The sequence below is a fragment of the Ochotona curzoniae genome, unplaced genomic scaffold (genome assembly GCF_017591425.1).
Source record: "Ochotona curzoniae isolate NIBS_2020 unplaced genomic scaffold, NIBS_Ocur_1.0 contig_1014, whole genome shotgun sequence".
NCBI lineage: Eukaryota > Metazoa > Chordata > Mammalia > Lagomorpha > Ochotonidae > Ochotona > Ochotona curzoniae.
Genome location: NW_024464920.1, coordinates 26,395,722 through 26,420,024, shown reverse-complemented (window position 1 = coordinate 26,420,024; position 24,303 = coordinate 26,395,722). Strand labels below are relative to the sequence as shown.

At 43.2% G+C, this 24,303-nt stretch overlaps 1 protein-coding gene across 1 annotated transcript in view; it reads left to right on the top strand.

The window, feature by feature from the left end:
• Positions 1–380: 380 nt before the first annotated feature.
• Positions 381–24,303, top strand: part of TRHDE (thyrotropin releasing hormone degrading enzyme) — a 363,319-nt gene continuing 339,396 nt past the window's right edge. The window contains exons 1-2 of the mRNA XM_040990020.1: positions 381–1,297; positions 15,696–15,969. Coding sequence (XP_040845954.1) covers positions 381–1,297; positions 15,696–15,969 — 1,191 coding nt within the window. The remainder of the gene's footprint in view (positions 1,298–15,695; positions 15,970–24,303) is intronic.

The following is a 24,303-nucleotide window of genomic DNA, read 5'->3' as shown; positions in this document are numbered from 1 at the left end:
CCGCGAGCTGCCGGAGCGCCGGGGCAGGGGCAGCATGTGCCAGGACGCCCAGGGCTCGCCCGAGAAGTAGCGCGCGCTGGTGCCCAGAGCCAGACGCTCCCCAAGTTGGGCGCGTCCCGAAGCTCGGCGCCCCGCGCCTCGGCCGCCCGGGTCCGGAGAGGGCGGGGATGATGGAGGGTGCCGGGGCGATCGTCGCCTGCGGACGGAGCCCGTCCTAAAAGACCCTTCCCCCGCTGTCAACCTCCCCCAGGGTAGCAGGCGGCGTCGTCGTCGCGCCCTTGGCCCGTGTGGAGCTCTCTGATGCCGGCTCTGGAGGTGGCCCGGGTGGCCCGCCCGCGGGGGGTGCTGCAGGGGGCGGGGGAGGAGGAGGAGGCGGTGTGATGGCCCTGGACGGCGAGCGGGGGGAGCAGGAGGAGGAGAAGAAAAAGAAGAAGAAGAAAAAGAAGAGGAAGAAGAAGAAGGAGGAGGAGGAGGGGGCCGAGAAGAGCAGCTCACCCTTCGCGGCCACGATGGGCGAAGAGGACGCCGCGCTCCGGGCAGGCGGCAGGGGGCTCTCGGACCCGTGGGCAGACTCGGTGGGAGTGCGACCCCGCACCACCGAACGCCACATCGCTGTGCACAAACGGCTTGTCCTGGCCTTCGCCGTGTCCATCGTGGCCCTGCTGGCCGTCACCATGCTCGCGGTGCTGCTCAGCCTGCGCTTCGACGAGTGTGGGGCCAGCGCCGACGGTGGTGGCCTCGCGGGCTTCCCCGAGCGAGGCGGTAACGCCAGCCTCCCGGGATCGGCCCGGCGCAACCGCCCCAGGGCCGAGGACTCCTCGCAGCCCGAGGCCAACGGGATGGTCACCCCGGGGACCCCTTCCGCCCAGCCGCGGCCGCCGTCGGAAGAGGAGGAGGAAGAACCGGAGCAGCGGCAGCAGCCGTGGACCCAGCTGCGCCTGTCGGGCAACCTCAAGCCACTGCACTACAATCTGATGCTCACCGCTTTCATGGAGAACTTCACCTTCTCCGGCGAGGTCAACGTGGAGATCGCGTGCCGGAACGCCACCCGCTACGTCGTGCTCCACGCCTCCCGGGTGGCGGTGGAGAAGGTCCAAGTGGCCGAGGACCGCGCGGCCGGGGCTGTTCCAGTGGCCGGCTTTTTCCTCTATCCTCCCACCCAGGTGTTGGTGGTGGTGCTGAACAGGACCCTGGACGCGCAGAGGAATTACAACCTCAAGATCATCTACAACGCCCTCATCGAGAACGAGCTCCTGGGCTTCTTCCGCAGCTCCTACGTGCTCCACGGGGAGAGAAGGTACGGAGGGAGGCGGTGCCCCGCGCAGCGCAGCGCCGCGCTGCCCCACCCCGCCGGGCGCCGGCGACCCCAGGGACCCGGCTAGGTTTTCAGGACTTTTCAGCGAAGTCAGGCGTGGGGGGTGAAAGGGGGGTGGAGAAGGTAAGCTAGTTCCCCCGGGGGGGGGGGCTCTCCTGGTCTGTCAACTTTGTAAACTCACCCACCTGTGTCAGAAGGTGAGCGCAGCTCCAGTGCGGAGCTCTCCCTTTCCGGGTCAAGGTTGTTTAGCCCGCGGAGGCGCTAGGCTCTCGGGAGGGGAGCGCGTAGTCTGAGCGTGGCCTGAGTGACCTGGAAAGCTGGCCAGGTTCCGGTCCTGGGGAAACGCGGTGAGTCCCCGCAAAGGCCAGGGCAGCGGCGCGCCCTGGCCGGGGGTGATGGAAAGGTACAGGCACCTGACTCCCCTAAATACGCACAATCCACTCCCCCCCCTCCCGGAAGAGGAGCTATTGCCCCGGTCGGTGCATAATGGAGGGAGGGCTTTGGCTAAAGTTGTCCAAAACCGCAACTTGAGGTTGGGGGCGGAAAGAGCGGTTTCCAGTGGCGGTCTCCGAGGGTGCGGTGGGACAGTGGGGTAAGGTGCAGGGGTGGCGGCTGCCCTAATCTAAGCCAGCTAGGAGCATGACCTGGCCCCAGCCTGCAGCTGCCTGCGAAGGCTGGATGACTCCGGTTGTGTGTGCCGGGGTTGCCGCTTCATTTTCATAGGCTGGGAAAGGCTGCCTGATCAGCCCCTCAAGATGCCTAGTGAGTGAGCGCCTTTGATGTGCTCTAGATTTGAGAGTTACTCTGCTTTGTATCTTTGAGAGGCTGCGGGGCTCTTTTGACGACGTTTTTAGACCCGCAGACTTTGGAATCCAGCCCTATGGAGTTCTGGTCACCGCTGCCGGTTGGAGGAAGGGGGGCTGTGTTAAGTCTGCAGTCAGGACCCTCTTGCAGTGTCCGTTCACTTAAGACTCCAGTCTCACTGGCACTCCATGGGTAGATGCAGTTACCAATTCTCTGTTTCACAGGTGAGGTAATGGAGGCACATAGAAGTCTACCGACTTGAACCAGACCACCTGGTGAGCTGAAAAAGCAAGGGTTTAGTAGCAGGTGGTTTGGCCCCAAGACCCACGCTTCTAAGCTTCTAATTATAACCTGGAGGCGGGGTGTGTGTGTGTCTGGGGGCGGGGGGGGGTATAATTCTACCAGTTAACAGGATTTATGCAAAAGTTTTTGAGCAAATGTCCTGAAAAGTGTTTACTCCTGTGCCTGGCTAGGTCTGCATTCTAGGTCTAGTGTGTTCTAGAGCGTCCTGTCGTAATAGGTTCTCGAATATATTGCGGAATGAACAAGGGACTCTTGTTGCTTGCTCTTACCCATTGCATGTAAAGTAACTTTAATTAGTTAATTGCTGAGGACCAAAGCGGGCGTCGAAATGCCATCACTGACCTCAGCAGAGCAGGCAGCCTGGAAGTAAGGAGGCAGAACCGCTGCTTTCCTCAGGGCTGAGAGCAGCCAGGCACTTGGGCTTGTCCTTAGAGAGCTAGGTTTCCACCTTTGCTTTTCTGGTCTCTGGATCAGGGTTCATGGTGTTATGTAAGAGGCTGGGAAATTTCAGTGTGTCAGGGGAGTGCAAAAGTGACATGGTTTATAAATGCTGTAATCTGATATAAATAAAATGCTAGTGCTTCAGGAGTTGCATGGGGGTGAAAAAGCTCCCATAAATGAGTGTGTAAATTATTCAATTTCTACTTCATCTGATCAGGTATAGATAATTAAAGCCTTTTTCCGTCGCTTTCAACGTGCTCTGAAGAGTAGAAATTAAAAGTATTTTTTAAGCCCACAATCGTGTCAAATATGGGAGAGAGGCATAAAAGGTACATTGGCATGTTATGTTTAGAAACAAGTTTGTTACGTCTGAATGTCAGTCGTGGGAGTTGCATATCATTAACTGATAAATCTCGCTGTGGTGAAGGTTCCAGCAAGTCCTTGTTTTTGAGTTATGCCAAAATATATTTGGCAGAACTGAGTTTGTTTTGGTCAGTGCTTTCAAATTAACAGAACTCTTCAAAAGACCAGATGTTTCTGCTTGACCCGGAACTGATTCCTTGTACCCTGAATGCATATTTGTATTCAAGCATTCTCCTTCAGCTTTCTCCAAAGATGTAAATAAATGAGTTGAAAGTTTAACCTCATGCCCTGGTGTGGTTAAACCGGGAATCCCAACAGATCCTAGAATGGCTTTGTTTCTAAGACAAAGTTCTTGTACTGTTTTTTTTTTTTTTCTCTCTTCAACACCAGAGTGAATCTGATAATTACTCAGATGTTTCTACTAATAAATCTAAGAATCATTTCACAAGAATATTAGCATTCCATTTTTAAACTTTTTTCTTGATGGTTCTGAGGCTGTTTGAAACATTTTTAAGAAGACCAATATTAGGAATTGAGCTGAAATCGAACTTCATTGGTATTGATTTTGTCCTCAAAATCCAATGTAGATTGGTATTTTAGAACTCACTTTCCAAAGTGATGCAAACTCTGCATTTTCATTTGATTAATGACTAAATATCTTGGTCTTTAGTCATATTTTTTGCCAATTTAATTGTAGGGTTATTTCTGTAATGAAAATATTTAATCTACCAAAGGCAGCAATTAAGTACTTGGAATGCTTTTAAAAATCCTATAATTCAGTCCACTTTGTTTTGCCTATGTGGAAATCATAATTCATTACTATTTGAACAGTCTGATTTTTCTCCCTTGAGATATGAGAGAAAAAATTTTTAATTAGTTTATTTTATTGTTCCATGAGACAGTTCCATAGGCTTCAGGATTTTCCTTCTCCCTCCCCCAAACCACTTCTACCAGTTTCTCACATGTCACTACACTGTCATAAGTCCATCATTCCGTTTTATAAACGTATCCTGACATTATAGGCATGGACAATGGTAGGGAGTCCAGCATCCTATTGTCAAAATACATTTGTGTGTTACATGCCTTGAGGATTTGGCCCTCTGCCTCGTGTTGGGATCTGCCTGTTTATGCTGGTCAGAAAGACTCAATTTTCTTGGTTCCCAGAATATAGTGAATAAAGACTAGAAGATGAATTCCCTATGGAAACACAAGATTGCCCAACTTGAGACCAAACTTCTTGCCTTTGGTCATGGTGTGACTTAGAGAAGAGAATTTGTTACTTGTTGAATATTGAAAATATTGTTAAAACTGGAGGGTTTCTTTACTTGTGGAATATTGAAAATATTGTTAAAATTGGAGGGTTTCTTTGCAAGCAATGCATTATCTCCATTAGGCGGAATACAGACACTTCCTTTCTCCTCAAGTAGATGTGCAGCAGGCAGATAAAAAGGAATGCGCATTTATGCCATCTTAGAAGAGCATGCATTTGCCCGGAATTAGGCAAAATGTTCATTTACCTGAAATAATCATTGCTTTTTGGTAGCCAGATGGTAAGCACACGTATGTTCAAAGTAGGCTACCTTAATTTAGATCCAGATGGCCGGCTTGAAACAGGAAATTCACCCCAGGTAAATGAGTATTTTAGTTACTTTCAAAGGGGAGACTGTCTCTTTGGACTGACTTTGATTAGGCCTACAAAATGCCAAAGTGACAGAAGACAGAATAAAAACAGAAGGTTGTCTTCTATCAAAGCTTGTTTAGAAAGGAACCGTGATCTTCAAGCAAAATGAGAAAATAGTAATTAAATCTCCTAGAAAATTGGGGCAACACTTTTGCAGAAATCTTGGGGGAATGTGGAGGATTTTCTCTGCGTAGGCATTTGTTCTTTGGTGGTATTTGTGTGCATAGTTTGATGCCTAGGTAGTTTTTGTAGAGAGAGGTAATCATGATATTAACCAAAAAAAATGACATTATTTTTAGCAGCTCTGTTTTTCCCACTCACTTTGGTGAGTAGTTCGTTTTCTTGAACAAGGGGACATATAGGGATTTTCCGCCATTGCAGAAGTCTATGAATTCAAAAAGTTTTGAGTATTGATTGTTTTTGTAAAGACTTTTGAGTGATTCTTTAATGGGCATAACTCATGGTTTCTTGTCAAGCACACATCACATGGCTCAGCTGAGTCCAGTATATACTTTTGCACATAATTCAAAACTCTACCAATAAATCAAGTCATGTATATGTGCACAGTGTGTGTGTGTGTGTGTGTGTGTGTGTGTGTATGTGTGTAGGGAGAACATGCACACTCACGCATACACACACTCACAAACCATCTTAGCTCACAGAGGGAAACTCATGCAAGTTGTGTTTGTCTTGCCCTGTTTTTCTTTGGTGCCACCTGATTTGATCACCCTGGATTCTAGTAATAAAACATGGTTTCTCTGCAAGAGTTAAATTTCTTGCCTTTATTATTATTATTTTTTAATTTGGTGTCACTGTAAATAGAATCTATCTGCCCTGAATCTGTTTCCAGCAAAGATGGATCTGCCGCTGGATATCTCAGTATTTGTTTGGTCTGTACAACACATTTTCGTGTGAATCAATTTTTGTCACTACCCGTGACGATGGTCTTGAGACAAGAGCATAGGACAATAGTTCAGGTTTGCTTGGGAATAATGAAATTGAGCTAAAATGATTACAAAATAGGTGCTCACCTCCTTAGGCATAACTTCAAAGAGTAGTACCAAATTAGAGTTATTTTACCTTTAAAAACACAAATATTTTACAAAACGTAAGGAAAGGCACCTTTCAGTCACTGCTGTGAGCATCTTTCTACTTGGCAGCAATGGTGAAAACTCACCATCTCTTTCCTGCTCCTTCTTGCTAACACCACCAGTCATCATCAGCATCAGCATCACTGCCGCAGACAACATTATCATCCTTGTCATCACTGTTACCACCCTGGTGGTCATTACCCCCATCCTCATCCTTGTCATTGCCCCATCATCTTCCTCTTCATTCTTCATACATTCTTCACATCTTCCCAGATCCATGGTAGAAGCTGGATTGTTCCAGAGTTTTTAAGAGTCCCAGGCTATCCTATCTCTTAGCAATAGATAGTGGGAACCTTCTCCTGCAGGCAGAATTTTAGCTGCAGAATTTGAGAAAAATTCAGAGATTAAAAAATCTTCTCTTCTTTATTCATCTGCTGGCACCGCTGGGTGCTGACAGTGGGGCTGTGAGGATGGAATGAGAGCAGCAAGTTTGCATGGGGCTGAGTTAGGCTAAAGGGCCCAGGCTTCTAGGTGCCCCAGAGAATGTCTACATAACAATTTGGTTGTGCTATTAGATGGGAAAGTGTGTTCTTATTTGGTATGTTGATTCTTCTGAGCAGAGACGTTGCTGCCAGACTGTTCACTTTCATGTCTAACTTTGTGACTCTTTAGTTGTGTGTCCTCAGCCAAGTTCCCTAGTTGTTCTGTGGGTAGAATTCTAATCTGAAAAATAGGAATAAAGGTAACTCTGTTGAATGGAATCTCTGTGAGAATTTCCTACATCAGGGCCAGCACAGTGACTGACAATTGGCAAACACTTCTGCGAGTATTAAATATCACATTATTCCACAACCAGAGGTTTGCAGTCTGTGCCACTGTGAAGTCCTGTGGCACCAGCATGTTTTCTTTGGGGTTTCTCCTTGCTGGTTAAGTGGTGGGGAGGTGGCCACTGCAGACATTGTTTTAGCTGATGCTTGTTTTGCTCCCAAGTCAAGTTCAAAAGATGGAGAGGCAGGGAGGGGAAGTGAAAGAAGACAGAAAGTGCTGTCATCAGGAAGCGCAGGAGAAGTCTGGATGTGGTGGTTCTGAGAGGAGAAATCCTGAGTGTGGAGCAGACACTGAGGTGGAGACAGCTGAGGGAGTGGAAAGGCTAGGGGGCATCAAAAGAAACACAGCCCTGTGACATGAGCAGTGCTGTCAGCAGTGAGCAGAAGAGAAAATAGTGAGCAGTGGCAGCGGTGGTACCACTTCACTGGTAGGAAAACCGAGGTACCAGCGAAGCTGTGGCTATATTGCTGGCAAGACTTTATGTATATTTTGACAGTAGCAGTAGTTTATAATATTCACATAATGCTTAGTCTGTTTTCACTATAAAATGTATGAACTATAGTGACTTTATTCTTATGAGAGCCTAATATTATGACTTGACAAAGCAATTTTAGTGCATTCCTCAAACTTTTCATCAGTGGCGATCCAGGACTCGGCGCTCATCTCGGATGAGTATTTAGTACTACATAAATGGGGAAACAATTATGAATCGTATGCTCTGTTTTTATAACACGATTATTCACATATGCAGCACTTCCTACATACATATTGCTGGCATTATTACATTATGTTTTTAGCTTACTAGAATGGTTATTTAAAAAAATAGACTACACGCTTGCTTCTACCGTTGAATATTCAGCAGGAGTACTTCCCTTCTAAAATGGCAGAGGTTTAATGACTCATTGAAGTACATAAAAACACACAGACTAAACAACGACCCATTTGAGCTTAAAATGTTTTGTCATCGTATAACAATTTGCATTTTGATTAACAACCTTCACTTTAAATGGGGTATGTATGGCTTCCATGACCTTGTAACTTGGTTCATTTTAAATGGGACATATGCCACTCCTGTGACCTTGTAACAGTCTATTTACAGCCATCAATTGAATAGTAACTAGATGGTCCTTGGAACTTTCTTTAGGTCTTGTTTTTATTACTAATCTCAAACCATTATAACACCAGAGAGATGATGATTTCTCCAGGAGAGAGCTCAGGGGACATTTTTCACAATGTTGTACGTGTGGTACTATCAGTGTTGCCCAAATGGAAGTCATTGCTGTAATTCTCTTGCTTCTAGCTGATGCTGGAGTCAAAAGTCATGAATTCATCAGAACACTAAAAGTATTATGCAAATCTTGTTTCCTTTGCATATCTTACCTTTATAAAAAGGCAAAGTGAAAATAATGGAACAGAAATTGTTTTGTATTACATACTGTAATTTGTTGGCAGTATCAACCAGCGTTAATGCATTACTTCTGCTGAATGTTATCATAATGACTTGACACGAGTAGCTCGCCTACTGAACTTCCGCAGAAATGTGAAGAAATCAATTCTCCTTGTCCTTCAGAGGCAACACAGAGCGCTGAGCCTTCCCTCTCAGCTCAGCCAAAATGTCAAATAGACAAGTTGTTAAGAAAATTAAGCAATTCATTTGAGATAGAAGAGAATTAAGATACATTTGTGTTTTCACATTTTCGTTGCTGTGCTGTCATCCTTGGAGTGACACTTCCTGAACACCACATTGGAAGTGGGATGTTTATGATCATAAGAGGATGCATTAAAAGGTAAAAATTATTTTGTGTAAGAAAGCAAGAGGAAAACAGACAACAAAATATTTACTCTCATTACTTCTGCCTCCTGCTGCTGCATTTTACTTTCTGCTGTATTTATTTCATACATATACTATCTATTAAAATGTTTTCAAGTTTTAATTAATTTTGTTCTTATTAGAGGTGGTATTTTACAACTGCCTCAGCCCTCAAATTCATTCAGAAATCAGATACGTTATGTTCTTCTCCAACCCGCTCTTTCACGGGGCCTCTTTAATGTTTTTAATGACACCGACAGAAGAGTCTTCCAGCACTTGAAGGCAATCATAAAAAGTAAGCGGGATGTGGGAGAGGGGATTATGTCAATTTTTGAAATTCTGGCCCTGATGCGTTTTGAGGGTGCTGGCCTCAACGTGACTAAAGAAAATGGAACATTGAGAGAAGTGTGAGGGATCGGCTTGGGACAGTGAACATTAGTGAAGCCAGAGACCCCAGGGCAGCACACAGAAGACTCCACGTGTGTATGGGACGTTTTAAACGGATTCTTTCTATGCTACCATAATTACCTATTTTTTCATCCCAGTCCGACCTTTGGTATCTATCACATGTCCAGCCTGGATGTTACCCAGGTCTCAAGGGTTTCCAGACCTAGCCTCGAGTTCTCCAGATGTTCGTCCTCATTGGGGCATTTTTGCTTCTGCAGGGGCTTGTTCGTTGTGTAGAGACATTCTGAATCATACCTGGGGAGAGCGTATGCTATTAGCCTCTGGTAGACTGAGGCAGGAGGTTCGGCTAAAATGCACCAGTGCACAGGATGGCTGCCCACAGTGGATCATTAGCCAGCCTGATGCCATGCTGGAGAAGCCCTGACTTAGGGAGTGCAATTGCTTCCTACATTTTCCTTCCTTATCGTGACTTTTTGTGAAATATCCATTTAGTGTATGGTACTTGAAAAAGTCCATGGAAAATGGAATTACAAGACAAATTATTTTGGTGCAAAGATGCTGCAAGTTCGTATATAAAAATGAAAAAAAAATCATTATATGTATTTCCAGAAGCTGTTTGAAAACCCTCATATATTTTAATTATTAGAGTATAAACTCCTTGCAGGAAGGAAGGTTTACATTTATCATTTTCTCCTCTGTGCTTCACACTAAAAGTAATGATTAGGAACAGGAAAAAGTACCATAGAATTCTTAGCAAAAAGCCATTTAATGATAGTGTAATATTACTTTTTAAGTGAATCTCATTTAAATCAGGGAATATTTATTTATAATAGGATCCTGGCGCCTGGGAAAAGCCTTAAACATAATCTTCTCCAACTGCTCTTTTTATTTTTCCAGGAGGCTCCTTTTGATTTTCTAAACACTGAATTGAAATTCAGTTGCAATCACCCTCAGGTGCCAGACTGTGAAATTGGTATTTCCTCATTTAGACATTATCAGAATATACAGTGGTCCTCTGTGCATAGATATATACTGCGTGTATGCATTCATTAAGAATATGAAGTGCAGAAAAACCCATGAAATGATCTTGATCTGGTTTCAACCCCGAGATGAATGATGTAAATTACTACATCTTGGAATACATGCACTGACTAAGAAAGGCAAAAGGAGACTTCATGTTGTGTTTGCTGTGCATAAATGTTTGACTTATTAATTTCTCATTACCGAGTGGTATTTAGATATTCAGTATCACATACATTCCTATCCATTCATTATTTAATGTCAGACATTTTTGATTTCTACTTAAAGTCCAATATATACTAATTACAACCTCTTTGTTGAGGAACTTTTCCATAGTATAATTAGTTGTCTCCGTGTGCACATATAGGTAATCACTCATACACAAACACCTACACACATACTGGAATTTCTTTTCCATTTGTGGTACAAAAAATTCAAAGACAAAGCATTGGGCTTAAAGACAAAAGTTATTGGGATGGTACTGTGGTGCAGTTGGTAAAGATACCACCTGGGGCGCCAGCATCCAATGTGAGTGATAAGGTCTGAGTCCCAGCTGCTCTACTTCCAATTCAGCTCCCTGCTAATGTACCAAGGGAAGCATTGGGGACAGCCCAGCTATTTGGTATGCTACACCCTGTGGGAGACCCAGAACAAGCTCGTGGTGTTTATCTTTGGCCTGGCCCAGCCTTGACCATTGTGGCCATCTGGGCATTGAACCAGTAGATTGAATCCATTTCTCTGTTTATCTGAATGTGTAGCTCTTTCAAATAAAACCACTTTTTTAAAAAGTGGTTATAACTAAAGCAAGAGAAAAAAAAAACCTACCAGCCACCTAATGTAGTAAACCTCACACAACCTATAATATTGATTTATTCAGTTTTTGATGCTAGAATTCTCAGAGCCTTGAAAGTTAAAAGGGAACACCTTTCCTTGTATGTGAAGTTGCATGGATATTCTTTAAATAGCTTCAGAAGGGAAATATCAAGTTCAATGGACATTTTAATTAGTAAGTTAAAAGACAAGATTCACAAATATTTTATAGGACAAAGCACAGGAAAATTAAATTGAACATGGGTACAATTGAACTAAAAGTCGCTGATACTTCTGTGAGCAACAATTGTAATATTACCAGCAGAAAGAAATAAGAGAAAATATTACTGTGATTTTGGGAAATTTGGAAAGAAATGCTGTTATCTATAGCTGAATTAAAACTATTTATAACGTATAACTAAAATATAATTTTACTATTTTTAAAATTTTGTTAGCTTCCAATTGGACACACAAAGTGTGTGTTCCAGCCTCAGCTTTGTACCTGTTGCCTGTGTAATAGACAACCTAACTCTACCCCATCCACTTTCTCATTTCAGAAATATATGAGTTGAGCAGTTTGTTTCTATTGCTACTTCTGACTTCAGCATATAAAGATTTATAGATAAAAGTCATTTTCTCATGTATTATCATTTTGACAATTTTTTAGGGAATATCTGGAAAACACAATTGCTTTTTTTCTACCAATACAAAAACAAGCTCAGGCAGTTGTTCAGCCAAGCCTGGTATATTATCAGCCTAGTGCAATTTACAACTCTTAAAACTTCTGCAGCCCGGCGCAGTGGCGCAGTGGTTAAGGTCCTCGCCTTGAACACACTCAGGATCCCATATGGGCACCAGTTCTATCCCGGCAGTCCCGCCTCCCTTCCAGCTCCCTGCCTGTGGCCTGGGAAAGCAGTCGAGGACAGCCCAAAGCTTTGGGACCCTGCACCCGCATGGGAGACCCGGAAGAGGCTCCTGGCTTCGGATCGGCATAGCATCGGCCGTTGCGCTCAGTTGGGGAGTGAATCATCGGGTGGAAGATCTTCCTCTCTGTCTCTCCTCCTCTGTATATCTGCCTTTCCAATTAAAAAAATAATAAAAATAAATCTTTAAAAAAAAACTTCTGGAAGGATAACTACACAGCTAATCCTCAGTATTTCCTCTTTCTCTCTGTTTTATAACTAAACTTCAAATGGAACGAATATTCACATTTCCATGGCACAAGCCAGTGATGGCTGAGAGTCTATGTATACCTCAGCCTGTATTGATTGGTAGCTGCCAGAAATCCTGTGCTGAGAATAATGTAATAATTTTGAGGCCAAGTTTGGGCTCAGTGGGAAAATATGCCTTGGTAGATTAGCCATGTAAAACATGGATGGTGGGGAGGGAGAACTGTGGTGACAGAACTACTCCAGAATAAGGAACCTTTCGGAGAAATTACTTGAGATTTCAGTAGTGATTTGCAAAGGGTCTGATGCTGACTTAGATCACAATTTGTAACTCATATTATTCAAAAGTTGATATTTGCATAACTATTCTCATTTAGAAAATTGTCCTCCTTAAATCGTTCAGCTTGAGAGCTTGCACTTATAACCATAAGGTGTGGAAGTATATAACATTACATTTAAACTTTTAATAAGATTTATCTGAAAATGAGTGCATTAAATGTAAATATATATATGGAGACTTCCAAGATTTTGTAGAAAATAGAATTAAAGGGTAATTTTGATATGAAATTTTTTTTTTGTAATTTGCATTTCAGTGAACCTTTTGCAGCATCCCCACATGCAGAGGTACACACTCAATGCTATAGTTTAAGTAGATATTTATTATGTTGACACATTATCATGTAATAAATACATTGTATGTAGTAAAAAAAAATGAATTTTGGACCATTCAGAACAAAATTTTCCAGGCTTCCAAATCTTTTAGCAAAGACAGGCTATATTTTATCATTAAAAAATTGTTTTTATTTTAAAGGCAGAACTACAGAAGGAAGGAGAGAGAGAGCTCTTCCATCTGCAGGTTTACTCCCCAAATGGCCACAGTAGCCAGAGCTGAGCTGATCAGAAGCCAGAAGCCTTGAGTTTCTCCTTGGTCTTCCAGGTGGATGCAGGGGTTCAAGGGTTTGGGCCACCTTCCACTGTCTTCCCTGGTCATTACCAGGAAGTGGATCAAAAGTGGTACAGCTGGGATTCAAACCAGTACCCATATGGGGAGCCCGTGTTTCAGGTAGAGTATTAGTTTGTTATGCCACTGCATTGGCCACGGCATATTGTAATTTGAGGCAACAGAATGTGCTATGATTGTGTTCTACATATATCTCAGTATCACTTTTAAATGTTGGTTTTATTGTCTTTTTAATCCCTTATTTTAAGAATTTTATTTTTGATCATGTTTACATAGTTGATTAGGGTCTGAAGGATCAAGGGTTAGAAGAAAGTGGGTGAGTCCATTGTTTCCATATTCATTTTTTCTTCCTGTATCTGGGGATAGGGGGGAAATAAGGGGAAAAGCCACACCCAGCCTCCCAACTGCTTCCATACCATGGGATGCGGGACAGACACCCAGTGCCGACCCAGGGTCCCCAATGTGGGGCATGCTCTAAGGGTCCTGCTCAAGTGGTTTTGATAGTTCAATAATTCTGAGTTGCTGTCGATCTTGTCATTCCAAGGTTGAGGAAATCCATCCAGGATCTACTTGCTGACAAAGTTCACCTTTGAGTCTCCATTTGCCAAATATTCACTGCCAGTGATTGGCTGGATTAGTTGCTCAGTTTGTCCTCTCCTCCATCTTATGTTATAGTACCAGGTGTCCTCTGCAGGCTCCAATGGAATGCCATGTCCTGTATGTGCATATAGTTATGCTGTCCACTGCTCTGTCTAAGCCACTGAAGAGGCCCAGCTCTGACACATACATGCCATGGGTCAGACCCTGGAACCTGCAATTCTCCCCATGGTTGGAATGCTGAGTCCAGTGTTTCAGTTGGGGGATTCCTAAAGAAGCCTCATCTTAGGTGATTTCAGACCTGATTCTTGGGTGTGCATGCCAATACTGGGTCTGGTACAGCCCGTTGCCCACATCAGCCTACATGTTCACTGGTGGTTGTAATTGCTTGATCAGTTCTGTCTGCTGTCCCTTCTCCTATGCCAACCAGTAAGTGTTACAGCCTAGCCTGATTCTGTCTAGCACATGTTCAGCCCTCATGCAAATCAGCGGGAACTGCCTGCCTAGTCAGAGTAACTCCCAATAACCTAGGCTGGCTCCCAGCCTTGGTTCTGGTGCTTGACAGTATGTACAGCAGACTGGTCCAGACTGGTCCACATCCCATTCAGCTCTCATACATGTCAAGGGACACTGAAGCCTAGTTCAAGCTAATCAGCTCCACCTTCCAGTCCACATAGCTGCTGGTGGTGCCACTCTGTCTGGCCATGCCTGCCTCCAGCCTTGGTTCTCATGCTCACCAGTGGTAGTGGCAACCCAAGAGGTGCTCACAGTTTCCCTACTAAGCCCACTCCCAGAATTTGCACTCTCCAGGTAGCTCTGCAGATTAGCTTGACAGATTTTTACCCCCAGTTTTAGTACCTGCCAGCTGATGCTGCAGCAAAGCCCAACCAACCCTCATCTACTCTGGCTTATGCATATACCAGTGGGTACAGTCAGCCCAGCTTGGTCTGCCCCCCTAACCCAGCTCACATGTAGGCCAACAGGTTTTGTAGCCCTGCCCAGCATAGTCTGTCCCAGGTCCCAGCTCTCACACTCAGCAGTTGCCCAGCAGGGAAGGTCCCCACAATCCCTCCACCAGGCTTGCACCTCTCCCACCCAGGTCTCACGTGTGCTGGTTGGGCAATGTGGCCCAGTTTGGCATGGCCCACCTCACTTTGGCATTTACTAGTGGGTACTGTAGCCGGGCCCAGTCCGGGCTATCCCTAGTTCCAACTCACACTGGTGAGGGTTACAACTTAGCCCAGGTCAGCCAGTCCCCAATCTCAAACCTAATGTCAACTGGCTGGTATTGTAGCCCAACCCAGTCTATACTGAATCACATTCTGGTTCTTGGATCTGCCAGAGGGTGATATGAACTGGCCTATCCTGGCTTGCCTCTAGAACTAAGCCAAATCTATGTTGGTGGGTACTATAACCTGGCCAGGTCTGGGCGGCTTCCTGCCTTGCTTCTTGTGCTCACCTGCAGGGGCTGCATCCTGACAGAGTTTCCCAAGCTCCTCTACCAGAACCTCTCCTAATGCCAGATCTCATGCACACCTGTAGATCTGTGGCCTAGTCCAACTTATTCTACCTCCTGTCCTTGCAAGAACAGTGGCCTTTCCTCTCTGGCCTGCACCCATTCTGATTCTTATTGTTGGGTGCTGGAGCACAGCCAAACCTGGTCCACACCTAGACACAGCTCACTCCTAGGTTCGCTCCAGCTGCCTAGATGTGACTCCCAGGTCCCCATATGCTTCACTAGTGCTATTCCTCCAGCCTCCCCTGCAAACCTGCGTCTTCAGGCCCCAGACTTTGCCAGTATGGTTGCCATAGTGAGTTGCTTTTCTGTAGAGTAAAATGTTTCACCAAGTAACAACTTGTCTGGGATGAGGGAATTTACTTTAATTGGGACAAAAACTTCCCTGGAGAAAGTTTCCTGTTGGGATGTGGATGTAGATTATATATGAATTATTCTTTTATGCTGCTTAGGTATTGAAGTTGAGCTCAGAAAAAAAATATTAACGATGTAGCAAAATACATTATCAGGGCAAGCATGTAATGCAGCTGGAACATATCAAGTTATAAATGTGATTAAGCTTTCTTTCTCTTTTTCAGATTCCTTGGTGTTACCCAGTTTTCACCTATACATGCCAGGAAAGCATTTCCTTGTTTTGATGAGCCAATCTACAAGGCCACTTTCAAGATCAGCATCAAGCATCAAGCAACCTATTTATCTCTATCCAACATGCCAGTGGAAACCTCTGTGTTTGAGGAAGATGGATGGGTTACGGATCACTTTTCACAGACCCCACTCATGTCCACGTATTATTTAGCCTGGGCGATTTGCAACTTCACGTACAAAGAAACTACTACCAAGAGTGGAGTTGTAGTAAGTATCCTCAGCTTAATGATGCTTTGGAATAATGCATACTCTGAACTAACTTGATTTCTGAAGCAACAGTGAATCATTTCTAACCTCTTCAGAGCTCATATATTTGAATTCTTTCTTTAATCCATGGAATCCAAAAATGCCTTCTTGGTTTTAAAGAATCAGATAAGCCATCTTCCTTTCCCTTCCCCAAAGCTCTCTTTTCTCTTACCTTTCCTCTATCCTCCCTTCTTTTCTCTCCCTCTCCTTCCTTTCCCTCTGCTCCTCTCCCCTTCTTTTCCCTTCCCCTCCCCCCAGCTCCCCTTCTTCCCTCCAGGTCCCCTCCCCCAGCTCCCATCACCACAGCTCCCCTTGTCCTCCTCCCAGCCCCCCTCCCCTCCCCCATCTCGCCTTTCCCTTCCCCAGCCCCCTTGCCCTCCCCCAGCCCCCCTTGCCCTCCCCCAACTCCCCTTGCCCTCCCCCAACTCCTTCCCCTCAGTCCCCTTTCTCCCCAGCCCCCTTCCCCTCCCTCAGCCCCCCTTGCCCTCCTCCCAGCTCCCCTTCCTCTCCCCCAGCTCCCTTTGCCCTCCCCCAGCTCCCCTTCCCCTCCCCCAGCCCCCTTGCCCTCCCCCAACTCCTCTCTCCCAGCCCCCCTTCCCCTCTCCCAGCCCCCCTTCCCCTCTCCCAGCCCCCCTTGCCCTCCTCCCAGCTCCCCTTCCTCTCCCGCAGCTACCCTCCCTTAGCTCCCATCACCCCAGCTCACCTCCCACTCCCCTAGCTCCCCTTCTCCCAGCCCTCCTTCCCCTCCCCCCAGCTCTCCTCCCCTCTCTGTCCTCTCCTTCTCTCCTTATCTCCTCTCCTTATCTCCTTCTCTCCTCTCTTCTGTCTTATTCCTTTAACCACCTCCACTTCCCTTCCCATAATCCTTGTCCTTCTTTATCCCTACCCTCTTTGCTGGATATCTCTAGAACTACTGCTGCGGCTTTGAGGAAATTGCCTATGCCTATTTGTGTACCTGCAGAAGCTGCTTAATTTCCCTGTGAAATATTTTAAATGTAAATAAAATGTGGTACATAATACTAGCCAGATGTACAGAATCTAGACATTTTTCCATCTTTGCCTCAATGCAGTTTAACTGTTGAGAAAGTAAAACATATGGACGGAGTTGAAGCCTGTGTGTTACTCTTTCTGCTCTTGCTTGCTTGGCTCTATCCCACTGGCCTGAAGAGAGTGTTTGCCATTTCTTTGCATATTATTCTATAGTTACTAGTTATTTGCAAATAACTTTATTTTTTAACATATGAAGCTTAACATTTTCATATAGATATAATTAATATATGTACATTTTTAATAATTTAGTATGATAAAGACGCCATTCTGCAAATGGTTTTAATTTTTTTTGAAATGTAGAGTAGTTTAGATACAGGGAGTACTATCTGTATTCAGTTTGGAATGAGAGTCAGTTGAATTCCCCTTGGTCACTGTCCTTTGTTGATACCAAGGGTCACAGGCACTTTTCACATGCTGTTGTGTTCCATTAGTCTTGACTAGACTGTACTAAATTAACAAACTTCTGCTTTATTGTAGTGGTTATGTGTGATAGAAATGCATGCATTTTAGTTTTGTTATTAACCCTAAATCAAGGTGTTATAATTTCACTTTTTTCCAAATGAGCAAATTGAGGTTTAAAGAGATTAAATAATTATCCCAGGGTTAGAATGTAAGCTGGTGGTAGAGTTGTAAGTCAAATCTATTGGTTTGATCTCAGGTTTCAGACGTTTTCCCTGTGCCCTAGGAACCTTGTGTTTCATCAGTTCACAGGTGTAAGAGAAGTTATGATGCACGTCTCAAGGCATGTTTATTGTCTTCACTGTTGCTATCACAGGATAGGTGAATATAAATCTGCGTTGTTAATCTGTGGACTGCTCATAGCTCCATAATAACCTAAGTTTTATACAACAGTTCTGGATAAAGAAATTTTTCTCACTATGTAAATTTTAATTTAAATAGTTGTGAATCCTGGTTTTTTAAAAAAAATAAATTACATGCAAAATTATGCCATTATTGAAGAACTGCGCACAGCGAGTTCATTTATATAATTGCTAAGATAATGTACAAAAGGCTGATTATAGAGGCCTGACAGTCGTTTTACCCTTAGGGGCTTCTAATCATTCGTATGTGGAATTCCTCTGATGCTTGTGTTGTCTTTTCCGGATGTTTCAAGGCTGTCCCCGTTGGATCACCTACAGGAAAGGAAAAAGACTTCTCATTTCCTTTTACATCTTCAAAAGTTCCTGATTGACTTGCTGTGGGTCAGCTAGCACGGAGTACACCGGACGTGCTTTTTCCTAGTGTGTTTGCTTCAAAGTGTCTTAAAAGTGTTCTCAGTCCTACACTATTATGCTTGTTGCTAAGTGACCCACTTTTAAAGGCAGGCACACTCTAATTATTTAAATGTGACTTTTTATTAGAGCTAAGAATCTCTAAGTAATTAGTAAACATTTTAAAATTCCTACTTAATAATTTCTATGAAGGAAAGAAAAAAAAAACATGGTACCAGAAAACATTGAAAGGTCAACTGAAACAAAATTTTATGTTGTATAATCTAAAAATACTAAAATCAGTAGAAGTGCTAAAAAAAAAAAAGCACCATTGTGAGTTCTTATTTACCAACTGTGGAAATTAAGTTGTGGCTGCCTTTTTTTTTTTTTCCCCAGCCATCCTTTGGAAATCCAATCTATATTCTATTAATTGCCTTTCCCCTTTATCATGGAAATGACAGTTCTCAGCCCTTAACAGCTGGAAGGAGTGGAAATGCAGCTTTAGGGTCTTGAACGTGGGAGGCGCATGTGAAGCCTACGCGGTGGTTTCAGGTCAGAAATCAAAGCAGTTTTCATTGAGACATGAGAGAGGAGCTTGAGTAGCATGTCAGTAATGTGCAGCTCAATTCTAGCAGGGTGAGTGTTTGAGGCATCAACATCACCCCCATTCCTGGTGTGTGAAGTCACGTTCTTTTGTGAGGCACTATTGTAAGTAATTAGAAAAATAAAATGCCTAAGAGCTCTTTAATATAGAGATTGCAAACGCAGCCTTCAGACAGGGATCCACTTCTGTAGACATGTTTACCATCCTCAAAACGGCTTGACATCTTTCTAATTACTTGTCCACATTTAGAAATTGGGAAGTTGCACATACATTATTTCTAGTTCCGTGTCAAACAATAGAAAGATCTTGTGACACTGGACCCACAGTCCCAGTTGAAATCTATTGTTCATTCATTTGTTCCTTCAGTAGATACGTTCTTGAATGAATGCCAGATATTGTTCAAGGCTGTGGTGATCAAACAGATCAAACAGAAAAAGGTTCCTGCTCTCAAGGAGTTCCCATTCTATTGAGAAGAAGTGAGACACAAGTAAATGTACATAGTGTGGCAGGGGGTGCTGTATACCGTGATGAAAATCAATATGAGAGAGCAGAGTAGTGGCTGACTTATTTACAAGGGGCATTTGTTTCATAGTGCAGATTAATCCGCGTCACTTTTGTTCCTTTGTAGTCTAGTACACGTAAGTGTTGTATATCGCCTGCTTTATCTATAGACATTTGGATCTTCAGCCCTTGTCTAGGGACGTAAATCAGCAAGGTCAAGAAGAAATGTGCCTGGGAAAGCAGTCAATTCACTAGATGTGAGTCAGTGACGCTGGTGTTCACTAATTGTAAAATGGACATTGGATGTTGTAGAAAGTAAATTAACGACAGTTTAGAGGAGGGCAAAATTGCTAATGGTAGGAGTCTAAGGGCATGTTTCGTGGAGAAGGTAGGCGTTAGTACGATCCTGAGTGCTGGTTTTGTTTCTGATAAACAGATTTCATGTGCGTATAGTCTTTGGTAAGGGAAATGTTGCTAAAAAAAAACCACACAGGGATATCTCCATGGAACATGGCACAGCATTATGGTAAAAAAAAAATGGTTTTTAGAATCAGGTAGGTCTGTTTCAGAATTTTCATTTTGCTTCTCTGAGACCTTGATCAAATTTCTTGATACTGAATTTCATGTCTGACATCTGAAAGTCTGAATTTTTCCTCTGTAATATTGTTCTGATCACTCTAATGTCATGATAAGAAAGCATCACCCTTTTGTTATATTCGAAGTTTCTGTGGGTCAGGCATTTGAAAGGACACAGTGGGAGCTTTGTGATTATCTGTGATGTTTGGGAACTCACAAGGGGAGGTATGAAAATTTGGAATCGTCTTTCTCTGGCAGATGCTCTGTCATTTAACTACGTCTGCTGGCCATACCATGTGTAGCCCATCCATATGCGACCTGGGTCTCTCAAAGCATGATATCCTCAGGGCTGTTGAATGTCTTAAGTGATCATTGAGAGCTCCAAAGATGAAGGCCTAGTGGAAGCTATTGGACTTTTTTGACTTATCTTCAGAAGTCACTCTGCATCTGGTATATTTGGTTACAAATGAGTCACTGAAGATAGTACTGATTCAGTGAAAAGCAGTATAGATCCTACCTCCTGTAGAGAGGAGTGCCACCACATCATTGTAAATGTATACAGTCTGTTCCCTGCACACGGGTTATTTATCCTAATCCTGTATTCAGTGTCTGCTTGTCAATGGGTCTGGTCTTACTCAAACATCAGGCTCAAATCTGAGATCAAGAATCTCAGCACTTAACTTAGGTCCAGGTGCAGGAGAAAGGTGACGTGTATTTAATTTCTTGGGAGACATTTCTCTTTTAATTTAGACTTGTTGCCTAAAGAGACAAAAGTTATCCCTTTTCCCTGTCCTAAGCAACAGAGAGATGGGAATAAAAATATTGCCATAGCATTCGATTTCAGAAAGAAAAATATAGGAAGGTGCAGTGGCCATTGATCTATAGCAACTATGACATCTTATTGGACATGTGTTGCTAATTCTCTAAAATGCTCAGTGCTAGCCCCTGTGAGTTGCTGTTCTTGGCCTCTGGCCCCAGCCTTGGGTTGTTATTTTTTCTTTAGAAGGAGTTCTTCCCAAATCAGTAATTTGCTTTTGCAATTAAATAATAATTAAATAAAAATACTCAACTTGAATAACCTTGGCTTATATTCCACTAGTAGAAAGTTGGAGCTCAAAAATGTTTTTATTGGCTGTTATTTAAACCTCTTCAAGATTACCCATGTAAGACATGATTTTTTTTTAATGTATGAAGCTATGTCCTCTCCATTAGAAAAAGCTATACTCACAAATCTCTTTCCGTTGAACCTTTGCTTCATCGTGTGCTTAATGATTGAATAGTCTGCTATGGCATGCGCTTAAAATTGTTAAAGGTTTTTGTCTTTTTGTTTGAAGCAGTTATAGGAAATTTATGAGTTTGACAGTCTTAAAGTCATCATCTTGGCTTTATCTTTCATTAAGTTTTCTTTGGTGGCATATATGTATATATATATATACACACATACACATACATACATATGTGTGTGCGTGCATGTGTGTGTGAGAAGTTGTTTCTCACATTGCAAATCTGCCATGTGCAACTACTGGGAAGCAGAGTTTTAGCTTTGAACTCAGAAAATCCTATGTCTTTTTCCTATAATTTTGTTTGAAAATTGGATAGACTATTCTTAAGTTCATCTTCTTTCCTTTCTTGTATAAAAAGATTTATGGCAAGTGAGAAGAACTAAGGTAGTATTATTAATAATCTTTTTTAATGGCTAGTAGGAAAAGTGTTTTTAAATGATGTAGTTATTTATTTGAAATGCAAAGATAGAGACATGGAGAAGCAGATCTTAACATCTACTGGTCCATTCTACAAGTGGACACAATGGCTAGTTCAACTGATCCAGAGGTAGGAGCCAAGTGCTTCTTCTGGGTTACCCATTTGGGTGCAAGAACTCAGCCATCTTCTGCTGGTTTCACAGACTGCATTGGGAGTGGAGTAGCTGGGACTCGCCAAGTATAACAGTGCTGGCCCTATGATCAATGTTCGATTTGGGAATCTCCTTTTCTTGAAACTATAGCTTGCAGCTGTAGTTACAGTTCTCATTTCTGATTATACTATAGGCACCAGGATTACCAAACTTTCTTTCACTATACAAAGAAACGTGTATTCGCCTTAAGCATCCAGTGACGTTTGCCTTACCATCCTTTAAGTCCATACATCTGCTAAAACCCACCTCATGGCTCTAGAGTTTGTGTTCACAGAGTCACTGCCAGATGTTTCTAGACTGTTGTTATGGAAGTGCCTTGCAAAATTGTTTTTAAGTATTGCTGAAGAAAAAAAAATCATAAAACTTAGGAATAAAAAGCCATTCCTTATTCTTCTGGATTTTGTAGGTCATGAGTTTAGACAGTATGGAGAAAGCAATTGCTCAGTTCAGCTTCATGATATTTGGGGCGTCAGCTGGTAGTGACTTGATCGCTGGAGTCAGAAGCATTGGATGGAGTCTTTGCTAAGTATCTGCGCTTGGTGTTGGCTGCATTATTGTTCCTCAGTTGAGGCTTTCAGCTGGGGCTATGTATGCTTTGATCTCTCCATGTGGGTTGAGTTTCCTGGTAGGTGTGTAAGTTGGCACACTTGTTCGTGATGATTCAGGCCTCCAAAGATGAATTTATCAGGTGTTTGATTTGCACCGTTCGCTCCGTTATTATTATATAGATCGTGTTAGTCAGTGCATGTTGCCCTCCCTCTTCCTTTCAGCAAGGCGGAGCTGCAGTACGCTTTCTGAGCTGACCTGAGCGTCACTTTTGCTGCACTCCTGTAACTACAAGCTAGTTAACTTGTTTTTTTTCTTTTTATGGAGGATGAAACATGCTTCCATGTTTCAATGGGAATCATGTCAAGAAATTTGCAAACTCAATGTAAAACCTCCACCATTGTTATAAATATTATAGGAGATTATGCATGTGAGCTAGAAATCTAAGTGCAATGTCTAATGACGATCTTACACTGGGATAATTTGATATACTTAGAAGTTATTTAAGGGAGAAGTGATGTGATAGTTTGAGAATCAGGTGGAAAATATGAGCTTGATGCTGCTGCAATTTCAAGGTTTAATTTATGTAATAGTAAGAACCTCTGGAAATTTGAAAAGCTGAAGACATGATGTTTATGATTTTGATAATTTGTTTGAGAAAATATGCAAAAGATATGGAGAGAAGGAAATTGAACGTAGGATCCTAAGAGTTAAAAAGTAGTTGTCTTGGGCCCGGCGCGGTGGCGCAAGTGGTTAAAGGTCCTCGCCTTGCACGCCCGGGAACCCATATGGGCGCCGGTTCTAATCCCGGTGGCCCCGCTTCCCTTCCAGCTCCCTGCTTGTGGCCTGGGAAAGCAGTCAAGGACAGCCCAAAGCTTTGGGACCCTGCACCCGCGTGGGAGACCCGGAAGAGGCTCCTGGCTTCGGATCGGCATAGTATCGGCCCGTTGCGCTCACTTGGGGAGTGAATCATCGGATGGAAGATCTTCCTCTCTGTCTCTCCTCCTCTGTATATCTGCCTTTCCAATAAAAAAAATAATAAAAATAAATCTTTAAAAAAAAAGTAGTTGTCTTGAGTGGTTACATTCTTATTAGAATGGATTGGTAGTACAGAGAGGAGAGACATTCCAAGGGGAAAATGTCTAGTACTTGCTACAGAATAAAGATAGGTAAAAGAAAACAGAGGCAAGACCAGAGAAAGAATCAAGAATGAATTTACAGTTTAAGGTGAAATAGCTCTGTAGGTTTTATGCTGTAGATTCATGATATATTTTGAATTAGCTATTGCAACCAATTAAGGTTTCAATTTTGGAGGCATGATCTGTAACTACCTGAATGGCTGCCGTTCTATTTTGACTTAATTAGTTGAATTAGTATTTTTATAAAACTAAACTTAATCTGAAGCAAAAAACGACTTTTATTGGAAGTAGGTTTGATTGTATCAAGGAATCACAGGTTGACCCGGAGCTTGGAGTGGAGCTCTGTGAGAAAGCCAGGTATCTTGTTTGAGATCCTTTTCAGTACTGCTCTGCTTTCCTGGAGTAGCAAACAGGTTTCCTCTCACTGCCCAGTGTGGCATGTTGCTGTGCAGATCTCAAAGGAGAAAGTGACCTTTATTAATTCCCAGATTCACAAGAAGTATGTCAGTTGCCTTTGCTTGAATCAAATGATCATTTGAATCACACTGCATATTATGTTGTCATGTGATAGGAACCTGACATCTTCCTTAATACCTACCAATGGGAGTATGTGTTGCAAAAAGAAAAAAAAATTCTGAGGAGGGGGAATGCTGGGCATATTGTGATAACTGTTCAAACTTTCTTTTTAGCTTTACTGTGTTGACTGACTACAATAAGAATGATGCATAAAGCTTACAGTGGACTATACATCAACAT